Source organism: Nanorana parkeri, unplaced genomic scaffold (assembly GCF_000935625.1).
Source record: "Nanorana parkeri isolate BGI_ZX_2015 unplaced genomic scaffold, ASM93562v1 scaffold362, whole genome shotgun sequence".
NCBI classification, from domain to species: domain Eukaryota; kingdom Metazoa; phylum Chordata; class Amphibia; order Anura; family Dicroglossidae; genus Nanorana; species Nanorana parkeri.
Genome location: NW_017306630.1, coordinates 48,797 through 61,978, shown reverse-complemented (window position 1 = coordinate 61,978; position 13,182 = coordinate 48,797). Strand labels below are relative to the sequence as shown.

At 39.5% G+C, this 13,182-nt stretch overlaps 1 protein-coding gene across 2 annotated transcripts in view; it reads left to right on the top strand.

Annotated features, from left to right (window-relative positions):
- ACLY (ATP citrate lyase) overlaps window positions 1-13,182 on the top strand; it is an 86,076-nt gene that overhangs the window by 69,861 nt on the left and 3,033 nt on the right. For both annotated transcript variants that reach the window (XM_018558840.1, XM_018558841.1), the window contains 13 exons: window positions 40-208; window positions 453-557; window positions 1,555-1,751; window positions 2,390-2,471; window positions 3,594-3,704; window positions 6,098-6,225; window positions 6,425-6,518; window positions 7,145-7,299; window positions 7,410-7,560; window positions 7,690-7,833; window positions 8,579-8,692; window positions 11,618-11,700; window positions 12,416-12,492. In XM_018558840.1, the coding sequence (XP_018414342.1) occupies window positions 40-208; window positions 453-557; window positions 1,555-1,751; window positions 2,390-2,471; window positions 3,594-3,704; window positions 6,098-6,225; window positions 6,425-6,518; window positions 7,145-7,299; window positions 7,410-7,560; window positions 7,690-7,833; window positions 8,579-8,692; window positions 11,618-11,700; window positions 12,416-12,492 (1,610 nt within the window). The remainder of the gene's footprint in view (window positions 1-39; window positions 209-452; window positions 558-1,554; window positions 1,752-2,389; window positions 2,472-3,593; window positions 3,705-6,097; window positions 6,226-6,424; window positions 6,519-7,144; window positions 7,300-7,409; window positions 7,561-7,689; window positions 7,834-8,578; window positions 8,693-11,617; window positions 11,701-12,415; window positions 12,493-13,182) is intronic.

The following is a 13,182-nucleotide window of genomic DNA, read 5'->3' as shown; positions in this document are numbered from 1 at the left end:
TAGATTTGTACTACTAAATCTTTTGCATCTTTTTAACAGTGGGGATCATAAACAGAAGTTTTACTGGGGTCATAAAGAAATCTTGATACCAGTCTTCAAGAATATGGCGGATGCCATGAGGAAGCACCCTGAAGTGGATGTGCTCATCAACTTTGCCTCTCTGAGATCTGCATACGACAGCAGTGTTGAGACCATGAATTATCCTCAGGTTAATGACAGTCTTGCTTATATTTTCTTGCTTATATACATGTTACAGTATGCTTTGCTCTTATAATTGCTCTGCTTTTACAATTGATTGTGATAAAACTGGAGACTGAGACTCAAAAGGCTTAAGTTTTGTACCAGGACCAGGCACAAAAAAAGTTTTTTAGGAGACCAGTTCTGAATTGTATGTTACAGTATATTGACACCTATCCTTTAAGATTATTATTTAAGATGTGTCTTGTCTGTAGATCCGCAGCATTGCAATCATTGCAGAAGGAATACCAGAAGCTTTAACCAGGAAACTCATCAAGACTGCTGATGAGAAAGGAGTCACTATTATTGGGCCTGCAACAGTAAGTATTGGGTTGTCTGTACTACTTTAGTCTAAGGATAGGTAGGTGTGAGATCTAAGCTATGTACCCGAGGTGAAAATTAAACCCCACCACCCAAGTTTGTTATGTTTATGTTGATACAACTTCTAGGAAATGCAGGCTTTAAACTTTGTTTGCTTTTAGACTACCATGAATGTCTGCTATATTATCACATTTAAATCGAATATATTCTGTGTATAAAGGCAATTCACACAGACTTTACTGATACCTTGTGGCTGAAAATAACATTGAGATTCTATCTGCAACCTATTTAGGAGACCATAAAAAGGGCCTTTTTTGCTGGAGATAAAATAACAATTCATAAGAAAATGCTAATGAGATAAAATGGCAGTTTAGTTCACTAGACTTGTGAGCACCCTCTGTTTTTAGGTTTCTGCCGGGGTTTGTTGATGATCTCGCATTGGCCTGTTTGCTGTGTTGCCCACCCCTCTGTTGGACTGATTTTGGACATCCCATTGGTTCTAGAATGAACTCCCTATGTCCTGTGATTTAAGATCAAGAAAACCGGATATTTGTCTTGTATATGGGAGTGGTCATAAAGGGTTGTCTTTACAGCATTGATTTACCAGCGTTTAATCACCTCAAACTATCTGCATACCCATTTGGTTCCAAAATTAACTCTGTGTCCTTTGATGTACACGAAGAAACAGATTCTACACTTTAAAAATCCCATTTTAATCTGAAAGGGGCTTTCAGAGCACTAGGGACACCATTTCTCAATGGACCTATCAACTATTTTTTTGCAGGCATGACTAAGAAAGCTCTGGGGCTTTTACAGTAGATCTCCACAACAAAGACAAACAGCAATAAAAATGTCAAAGGTTCTACCCTTTTCCCCCTGTATCCAAAAATTTTTCGATGCGCTTTAATTGTCCTGCAATACAGAGTCCTTACACTATCATTATCAGTCATTCCAATTTTAGTTGAATACGTGAGCTGACTTGTTTGTCCTTTTTAGGTTGGTGGCATTAAACCTGGTTGTTTCAAGATTGGCAACACAGGAGGAATGTTGGATAATATTTTGGCTTCCAAGCTGTATCGTCCTGGAAGTGTTGCCTATGTATCCCGCTCTGGTGGTATGTCTAATGAGCTCAACAACATTATCTCCAGGACCACAGATGGAGTTTATGAAGGAGTAGCCATTGGTGGGGATAGGTAAGAGAGCCTTTAAATTTGTAAGCTCATCTTTGAACATAAAAAATGTAGAACATCTTACATGAATTGAACACATTTATACTTTTTAATTTAAATATTTTTGTTTCCCGTATAATTCAGCTTTTAGGGTTTAAAGGGTGCATATTAAACTTTGAAATCCTTCCTCTACTTTCATTACTTTGGACAGCTATTTCATAAGGCTACTGCAAGCTGCGCCGTCTTATTGGCATTTTCAGTTAGGTTAGAGTGCTTCTACACAATACCTACCAGGAACCCGCATGATCTAAAAGAGTAGAATGAGGCCAAGAATTTAGTAAGATAATCATGAAAAGATGGATAATTTTATTAATACAAAACAATAAACCTCAATGTTCTATAGTACGCTTATGGTTTAAATGCTTTATTGAGATCAACATCTAAACATTTTAAGTAGCAAATCCCTGAAAATAAATCTTAGAACATGAGAAAATGGTGGTCCATTCCACCCACTATCCCTGCTCTGAACAGAGCAATATAAAAAAGGCAAAAGAGCGCAAAAGCTGTAGAAAGCAATTGTGCAATATTAAAATAGACCTTTTTTTGTTGGCAGTGAAAGTGAAAGGTTCCCTACTTTTAACTGCCTATTTTCCCACTGTTAGGTACCCTGGTTCCACATTCATGGACCATGTTTTACGTTATCAAGATACAGAAGGAGTTAAATTGATTGTAGTGCTTGGAGAGGTGAGTTCAGTTCAATTCATCCATTGCCAAAAATAACAGGGTAGCAATAACTTTTAATAAATGTGTAATGAATGTTGACATTCTTTAAACATGTATTTATTATTGATGTGTTGGCAGTTCTGTGCCCTTAGCAATCTTAAAGTGGATCTAGCATCAGATATTTTGTTTTTAAATAAAGAGCATTATGCTACTTATTGTCTAGGTGCAATGATTTCAGGAAAAAAACTGCACAGGACAAGTTGTAAATAAAGAACTAGGGTTAAGGTGACCATAAACCCTCAGATTTTTTTAACATGAAACAGTACTGTAATTTGTGCCTTACTGTAATCCATGGTAGTTTCACTTCTCTTTGCTGCTCTTCCTTTTAAATTTGTATCTCTTCTCAAGCTGGTGGATAACTTCCCTTTGCAGCTGAGTGCCTCTTCCTGTAGTGCTGGCTCAGGTTGTGAACCTTCACACAGACACCATGTAGCCATTCCAGAGACAAGGCAGTCTGCTGCAAAACAGAAGTTCTCCCCAAGCATGAGAAGAGATACGGATTTAAAAGGAAGAGCAGCAAAGAGAAGGGAAACCACCATAGATTACAGTAAGGTACACATTACAGTATTGGTTTATGTTAAAAAATCTGAGGGTTTAATGTCACTAAGTGTTATTGCTTAGTTTAGTGATTTAACAGGTTAGGCTCAAGGATTCAGGGTTTAAGGTTGTTCATTTGTGGTTAAGTTAGGATGAGGTGTTTGGATGTAAGGTTAAGGGTCAGGCAAAGATTAATTGTTAAATCTTAAGGCTTAAAGTGCTAAAGGCTTACTTTAGGGGTTAGGATAAAGATGTGGTATTGGGGGCAGGTTAGCCTTTAGGGTGGTGGTTAAGGTTTCAATGCCAGGTGTCGGGGGGGAATGGAGTGAAGGCTTTTATGTTAGGGTTTAGGTATCAAGCCAAAGAAAGGACAGGATGTGCTTTAGCAACATAGCGGCACTTAGTTGAGCTGCAGGATTTAAATCTTTTCAGCACTAAGATCTCTGTGCCAACAAAAAAAAAACTATTTTAATTGTATATATTTTGTGATGTATATTCTAAATAAATGTTGGTAAATAATTTTTAACATTTTTGCTTTTCTCGCAGATTGGTGGTACAGAGGAATACAAAATCTGTCATGGCATTAAAGAAGGCAGGCTCACAAAGCCCATTGTGTGTTGGTGTATAGGAACCTGTGCAACCATGTTTTCATCAGAGGTAATAAAAATAAATACGAATAAAGATTGACTACTGATTGGGTTGATGTGGTATCTGGAGATTTATTAAGGACCTAAATATGGCACCAAAGACATGCAGCTTCTGCTGTAACAGGTGGTATCCTTTTACTAACCTATTTAAAACTTTATTTCCATTGTGTGCTATATTTATTTTTAGACTGGCATGGAACCCTGGTATAGGTATAAAATAGCAGAGAGGGTATTACTAAGTTAGGACTTAGGAGTAAGCTGCTTCTTAGGTGCCACTGGATCCAGCTCATATGTACCTACCCAAGATACATGCTTACCTGTACCTTGGGAAATGGCTATAATAGCTTGCATTCTGATTGTTTATACTGATTCTCAACAAGAGACAAATCACCACCAACAATGTTTTATCCATGAATCATGCAGGGCTATTCGGCTCCGCACAAGGGCCAGGCACCTGCAAGTCAGGTTTACTGTTTAAGGCAGCCCATCCAGTCATGAGACAATTTGCATCTGATCTGTACATCACACCACCTTTTTTTCTGGGTGGATGGAATCCACAAGAGCAAAGTATTTGCTGATGTGCATATTGGGATGCTACAGTGGGACTCTTGTATGTGCAAGGCTGACCCTGTTTTTAAAATTAAAAAGTCCACTATACATGGACATTTCCTTTTAACTTATAGGATCTGTTCTTATCTATTTTAATTTTTGCAGATTGGGCTTCACTTTTTGTATCTGTGGGCTCATATCACAGATAACAAGTTTACTTTGCCTGCAAAGTGTTTTATAGAATTTGAGTACTATTTTTTTTTTTTTTTTTAATTGGTCCATTTGTTTTCGTGTAAAGAAATCATATTTATCACCAAATCTAATCCAAACTCTAAATCTTAAATATCTATTGCAGCTAACTCTTTAACCTCATATTTAAAGACACCAGTCATGATAAAAATGTGAGGCCTGCTAATGTTGACTGCTTTCTGAAAATACTAGTTGCTTGACTTCATCACTTCTGAGTTAAACCCCAGGACAAGCATGCAACCAATTACTGTTAGAAATGTCAGAAAAGCTTATCTACTCATTTCAGGTCAGCGATGTATTGAAGCCAAAACATGCAGCCTATATAATCCTCTTATGACATGTTTACTTTAACCGTTAAAAACGTAATATTTACTTTTTTCATGAACCTAACCTTAAACCTTCATCCAAATCCCAGACCTATCTGTGAGCCCAAACCAAACCCGTTGAACCCACTCCTAAACCTATCCTTTACCATTAAAGGAGACGTACACTTAAATTTCACTAAAGGGTAACCATCCCTATGCTATGTATGCTCCTTTGTACATACCCCAGATCAGTGGAAATTCAATGCAGGAGCCAACGGTGGGTAGTACCTTGAGAAAGAGGTCCTTTGAAATAAAAACACTCAGTGCGCCCTTATCTGTATCAGCTTTTTGTTCCATCTTGTGGATTGCACCCTGCCAATTTCACTCCTGGCGCACATAGATCTTTCAGGCTTTTGTACCTCTTTCAGTCAGAATATCTAATTCTGGAGCATGAATGCCAACTGCTGACAGAAAAGGTAAGTGGAAGCAGAGCACAAGTACACTGATGATAGGTATAAGACAGCAGAGGTGATGGCTCATGCCACCGCCGTAGGCCTTTCAGCTTTATAGGTTGCAGTGGTAGTGAAGCACTAATACATGGAAACATTACAGCTATCAAGGTGCCGTCCGTCCGGTTTTTTACAACGGGCGGACGGCAAGTGGTTAAATAAATTCTTGGAGGTGGGAAAAAAGTTTTGCAAGATCTGCTTTGTCATCTGTGGGCTGACCCAAGATGGTGCTAGCATAAGACCTCCATACCAACTTGGGGCTGGGGAAAGAGTCTGCAGGAGCTTGTGCATTGCACCCACAGTTCACTGATCACAGTTGCAGTGCTTCGAAGGCTCCAATGCAAAAAATGAATACTTGCACAACTCAACTCCCTCCAGCTTCCTCCTCCTAGAGAATCTGCTCTGTGTATACATAAAAGATTAGAAGGCTTTCAAGTCACAGCAGCTAATTTAACATGGATGCTGGTGTTTCTGCTGTGAATTCTGAGACTAAATTGTTCCACAGTGTTCGCAGTTAGAGATATCATAGATAGCTCATTTATTGTTAAAGTGTAATTATTTTAATAGTCATAGCATGTAACCTGTCATCGTATGGATGTGCTTTCTTTTTCATTTACATGTGCTTTAAGTCCTATTCCTATGGCTTGTCTTGCCATTTTATTTACTGGTATACTGTTTCTAATGCTTACCCTACAAAGTGCTCTTGGGAACATGAAGATGCTTAAAATGCCATATGTTTGATTTTCTTGAGCAGGGTCTCATTACTTACCTAGTTATTTCTTTAATCACAGGTGCAGTTTGGACATGCAGGAGCATGTGCCAACCAGGCCTCAGAGACAGCAGTTGCAAAAAATAAGGCCCTGAAGGAATCCGGAGTATATGTGCCACGTAGTTTTGACGAGCTTGGTGATGTGATTCAGTGAGTGTGATTTCATCATAGTCATTGGTAGATTATGTGGATTTAGCTGATGCCAGTCACAGAAGAAGTGCATGAGTATGTTACATAGTACTGTAGGAAAGCTTCTCCCTCCACCAGTGCTAATACCCATGTATACATGGCACTGCAAAGTGCTCTTGTTTAGTGAGCAGTCGGATAACCCTTTTCTTGATTTTCAAAGGTCAGTGTATGAGGAATTGGTTGGCAAAGGAGAAATTGTACCAGCAGAGGAAGTACCGCCTCCTACCGTACCTATGGATTACTCTTGGGCGAGGGTAGGTATTTATTGTACAGTGATATTCTTATCTGCTTTCCCCATCTGGATCATCTGGATCACATAATGTTTCCTGTGCTGTGTCATGGCTCTAGAGTCTCTACTGCTAAGTGCATTCCTCATTTACATAGGTACACATAATTCCTATGCAAATGATTGTTCATGTACCTGTCAGGGAATAACTGCGTTCATTATAAAAAGAATAAATCCACAGATGATTACTGCTGTCTGTTGACAGCAGTTAACTAAACACCAAATTGGCCTAATTTTATTAAAGTGCCTGAAGGAAGAACTGTTTTCCCATGTTACCTCATGGCAGCCAATTTGGTTCATATCTGCACTAAAAACAGCTGAATAATGAAAACCTGAGTCTGTTTGCTACGGGGTAAGACAGATCTTTTGAGGCATGTGGATAAATGAGCATTGTTACCTGCTAAGCGTAGCTCTGTCCCGAAGTTCTGCCTTTGTGCTTGCTGCAGTGAGGGTACAGAGCATGTCGACGTGCCTGCTGCACCTCTAATCGGGATTGTTTCAAAATATCATTTGTATTTGTACTTTCTGGACTTGTGCTTTTGTTTTTATGTAAATTCAGCTGTCACAAACTTTCTGGCTTATGTCTGTCTTCAGGAGTTGGGATTGATCAGGAAACCTGCCTCTTTCATGACCAGTATATGCGACGAGAGAGGTCAGGAGCTCATCTATGCCGGCATGCCCATAACAGATGTCTTCAAAGAAGATATTGGAATCGGTGGTGTATTGGGCCTTCTCTGGTTCCAGAGGAGGTGAGGCACTATTCTTTGCGGTTGTGTTGAGATCAATATAGTGGACCATTTTTGGCAGAGATCTTGAATGAATTTACGCTTTTTTAATAAACTGTTATGTTTTTCAATAGGGTCCCTAAATATGCTTCCCACTTCATTGAAATGTGCCTGATGGTAACAGCAGACCACGGACCAGCTGTGTCTGGAGCCCATAACACCATTGTGTGTGCCAGAGCTGGCAAAGACCTCATCTCCAGTCTTACGTCTGGCCTGCTCACTATTGTAAGTCTATCACATACAGTCATTCCAGCAAATCCTAATAACAAGGAAATAAGTGCCTTTTTCATAGTCTCTTATGATCCTATTTTTCTATATACACTTCCCTAATCTTTTATTTTATTTTTTTAATAGGGAGATCGTTTTGGAGGTGCCCTTGATGCAGCTGCCAGGATGTTTAGCAAAGCTTTTGACAGTGGTCTTATCCCCATGGAGTTTGTAAACAAGATGAAAAAGGAGGGAAAACTGATCATGGGCATTGGTCACAGAGTGAAATCAGTAAGTGCCCCATATTGTACTTCAGTTTAGCCCACCTGCTTTATTTCATAAGGTAAAGAGTAGCCTGCAAGCAGAGTACACAATTACAACCGGCCTGTGTTAAAAGTTCACTACTTAAACTTTTCTTAACCTAAGGTATTCGGTTTTTTTCATTAATGAGGTACCAGGACATTTCCTGTTTGACTTGTTTGGGTGTCCCTGACTCTAAATTGGCCACACTTTAGCTAGTACTTGTTTAGCAGCCATAAATATAAAAGTCAGGAGTCAGATCTGTCTTTTTGTGCATTCTATTTAAGAGGGCTACTATGGGGTCTTTTGGGATGTTTCTTCCTAAAACTGTATAGCTTAACTTGTACACAGCAGGCCAAAATCTCCTACCATATTTAGTCGTTGGCGATTTTCTAAACTGTGCACTAGAGGCTCTGAGAACAAATGTCATCAATCTGCACAGAACCATGTACTAATGCATGTGCAATTTCCAATTGGCCTTACCCACTGAGATATTAATAAAAAAAACAGAGCCGTAGTTGCAGATTGTTGATGGTTGCCCTAAGGTTCACTTTCCCTTGTTTAACGTGCGTAAATGAGTTAGGGCTTACCTCTCTAGCAATGAGACACAGACCCTGGAAACTTCCACGTTGGAAAGTGGCTCATGAATACAAATATACAAATATATTCTATAAGCATAATCTCATACTTTCCATCAGAGATAGTTCTCATATGTTTGATTTTAAATATTTTTCAGATCAACAACCCAGACATGAGAGTCCAGATCCTGAAAGACTATGTAAAGCAAAACTTCCCAGCCACTCCTCTGCTAGACTATGCCCTGGAAGTGGAAAAAATCACTACTTCAAAGGTAGGTGATTCTTAGCAGACAAGCGGTCACAATATCTGCTCATTGCTCACGCCTATTGTACATGGGAGTCTTAAGCTGGCCATACACCAGTAACATTTTGTTTATGACAAATTCTTAATTTGATTTTCTAAATGGAGGTGTTAAATGAACAATCGGCATTGCTGGAGTAGAATGGTAAATAATGCTGGTTCCACGGCTGTGACTGCTTATCTCTCTTCACTAAGGCTGTGGAATGTCCCTCAGTGTCCTCACATTCAATGCAAGTTATGGATCTGATGATCCTTTGACTGCCATAGCATGGGGGAGAAGAGACCCTAGACCAAAACGAGCACAGAGGGGTAACCCCACTGCAAGGGTTCATTTTGTACATATACATAGTTACATAGTATTTGAGGTTGAATAAAGACATTAGTCCATCAAGTCCAACCTATTAGGATCTCATTCTAGGAGTACCCGTACCCCTGTATATTACGGTCCCTTAAGAAATCGTCCAAAAGTTTCTTGAACAATTCCACATTATTTGCTGAAATCACCGCCTGTGGCAGTGAGTTCCAGACCCTAACTGATCTTACTGTGAAGAACCCCCTTCGCCCCTTGTGCTGGAATTTTTTTTCCATCAATTTTAGGTGATGGCCTCTAGTTTTTGTAACGGAGTTAATTTTAAACAGTTTATCGCTAATGTTGCTGCCACCATTAAACATTTTGTACATGGAAATCATATCCCCCCTTAATCTCCTCACCTCTAATGTGAACATGTTTAAATTTAGTAGCCTCGTCTCGTAGCTCTGGTCCTCCATACCCCTAATTAGTTTGGTTGCCCTTCGCTGGACTTTTTCCAACTCAAGGACATCTTTTCTTAGTACTGGTGACCAGAACTGGACCGCGTACTCCAGATGAGGTCGAACCAATGATCTATAAAGTGGCAAAATTATAGACTTGTCCCTGCAATACATCCCCTTTTTAATACAGGACAAGACCCTGCTAGCTTTGTTTACAGCAGCCTGGCACTGCAAACTACCTTTCAGTTTGTGGTCTACAATGACCCCCAAATCCTTCTCCATTTCTGACTTCCCCAGCGGCATACCCATAATTGTATAACCCATTTGTTTATTTTTAATTCCAAAGTGCATTACTTTGCATTTATCGACATTAAACCTCATCTGCCACATTAATGCCCACTCCCCCACTCCCCTACATGCCCATAGTTCTTTAAAATCAAACACATTAAGTCTCTGAGGGCATTATCAAATGTTCTGACGAGATTTTTTAACATTCCTGCAAAAATCTACCAGTGTATGGCCATCGCTGGGGGGACTATTACCTTTATTTTGTCCTGGTGACCTTTGCCACTGAGACACATAAAGTGAGAGAAAACCCCAAAATGTTGAGTTGTCAAGAAATAGAGGATAGGGACAATTGTTCTGATGACAGCTGTCCAAGCGAGGAATCCCGCTCACTTTGGGAGATTTCCTCTTCCTGCTGCCACTAGAACAGGGAATTAAGGATATTCTCCCCGATTTGGACAGACGGCAACAAAAACCCTAATAAGTTTAACCCTGCCCTATCTAAAACTAAAGAAAAAAAACACATTAAGGAACCCTTTCCCACAATGTCATGTGTGCTGTCATATGTCACTAGATCACAAATCAGAAAATTAGGAAAAGCCTGTAACAGCTGTTAAACCAGTCCACAGCATTTCAAGTACTCCAGTGTACTCAGGTATACACATCAGTTTGTAGGTTTAGATGTTATTGATGACCTTGGCTTACTTGAAATGCCTTGCATTGTTTTGAATTGATATTGTTAAAATGACATTAAACTCAGGAGTTAAATCTTAAAAATTAATTCAGGTACTTTAACTATTAACATAAATGTAGCTTATTTGTGTATCACTCAGCTGTAGATCCTCAAATCATCTCTGAAGTGGTGCTGACACTGTCCTTCCTTCTGGAGGGTGGCTACTTTTGTTCCCTATTGCACCTGTGTGTGTTGTAAAGTAGCCACCGCTCCATGCTCCCTCCTGTGATGGACTACAATCTCAATACAAATTAGTAAACTAAACATGAGATTGTACTCCATCACGGGAGCGAGCTTGGAGAGGTGGTTACTTTACAACACACACAGGGCCAGTGATACATGAATGCACATTTTTGTTAAAAGTTCAGGCACTTGAATGCATGTTAAGATTTAACGCCTCAGTATAGAGTCAGGTCTATAAGGTGGGTTCATTTAATCCTATTTGTAATCATAAACTTTTGGGCTCCATTTCAGACTAGCTTCCTCTAGTTATATTTGAAGTAGAAATCCATCAGAACACCTGGCATACGCAGTTGAAATGCAAACTGTTCTCTGCCAAAATGTTTATAATTTATTTGGGCAACTCTTATGAATAACACGATCCTGCTACACAATCATATAGGGGTGCCACCATTGTTCACTGCATCTTTGCAGATTTCTGTGTCAGTCTGCTCTCTCAACTATTAATGAGCATCAACACAATGATGGGATCCTGAAAACAACTTAGGTTGTTGGCATTGAAAGGGTAGTAGAGTGCCTAAAAAAAAAGTGCATCTCTCTCTCCCTCCCTCCCTTTGTCTCTCCCTCCCTCCCTTTGTCTCTCCCTCCCTCCCTTTGTCTCTTCCGCTCGCTCCCTCCCTAGCTTTCAGTCTCTTTTAAATATGCAGCTTTCATTAAAATAATATCTGATGATCCTGCCATGATGGTCCGTGTTCAGATACTTTCTCTTATGGGGTAACATCTGTCTTCCAGCTCTCCTGTGTTATGACCCTGTTGCTGGTACACGTGCACCTGGTGGTGATGTCACAGCCATGCTGACACACATTGTGTTGACGCACTCATTTTAGTACAGTTGCAGGGTTTGCTAAAAAGTTGGAGCAGTTCATTTATTTTTACTTTCTCCTTCAGAAACCAAATCTCATCCTCAATGTCGATGGTCTTATCGGTGTTGCATTTGTTGATCTACTAAGGAACTGTGGCTCTTTCACTAGGTAAGATATATTTTATTTTAAAATAATAATTAAGGCAAAACCTAACATCATATTTGGTTATTAGGAATAGTGTAATATTTAGTATTTTTAATGTTTTTTAAATTGTTAGCGCCCACTTTCTGAGACTTAATTACACACACACACACACACACACACACACACACTTGTTCTGCTGGCCATACAAAGGGCAGCTTGTAGACCATGTAAGAGTTTTCAGTCACAGAAAAGACCACATTTTAATGCAATGTAATGGCAGCAATCAAAACTGTTATTTGTAGATTCCTTGATTTATTCTGTCCTTATTGTGATTACAACCTGTAGTATCATTATGCTTTTAGAGAAAAGTACAACGTCGGACAGGGCCTCTAATGGGGGTTAAAACCAGGACCCCATTTATGCAGTCACAATGCAGACCATTGAGTCACTGTGCTGCTCTCTTATTATAACTTAACCTCCGATGAAAATCTGTAGAAATGTTTGCCTGGCCATCGGAGCAGAATGCTGAAAAGATATGTAACTCTGAATATTACCATAAAATGATTTTATATAAACACAGGCTTCACATATAAGTTAGCTGTCTCCATTATTTTATGAAAGCTGTGCCAGTCTGATTGTTGAATGGAGAAGCAAATCGCAAAGAGATATTGAAGTGATTCAGCCTGTGCTTGATCTATCAGTGCAAATTATTACAAATGCATTTGTTTTGTCTAATTAGAGAGGAAGCTGATGAATACATCGAAATTGGAGCACTGAATGGGATATTTGTACTGGGCAGAAGCATGGGATTTATTGGTAAGTGAGAGGCTACCCATCCGTTTCTTCGGACATGTCATTAATAGGTAACCTACCAGCTAGATAGCGGATGGATCTATTTATACATTTCTGATACATCTGCATACTGATGTTTTAAATAGTTTGTTCTCTCTCTTCCTCTCCCTCCTAAGAATTACCTGGTAAATATATAAAGAAGGCTAGAACTGAATAGAAGGCTAGAACTACATAGTTACATAGTATTTGAGGTTGAATAAAGACATTAGTCCATCAAGTCCAACCTATTAGGATCTCATTCTAGGAGTACCTGTACCCCTGTATATTACCTGTACCCCTGTATATTACGGTCCCTTAAGAAATCGTCCAAAAGTTTCTTGAACAATTCCACATTATTTGCTGACATCACCGCCTGTGGCAGTGAGTTCCAGACCCTAACTGATCTTACTGTGAAGAACCCCCTTCGCCCCTTGTGCTGGAATTTTTTTTCCACCAATTTTAGGTGGTGGCCTCTAGTTTTTGTAATGGAGTTAATGTTAAACAGTTTATCGCTAATGTTGCTACCACCATTGAACATTTTGTACATGGAGATCATATCCCCCCTCAATCTCCTCACCTCCAATGTTAACATGTTTAAATTTAGTAGCCTCGTCTCGTAGCTCTGGTCCTCCATACCCCTAATTAGTTTGGTTGCCCTCCGCTGGACTTTTTCCA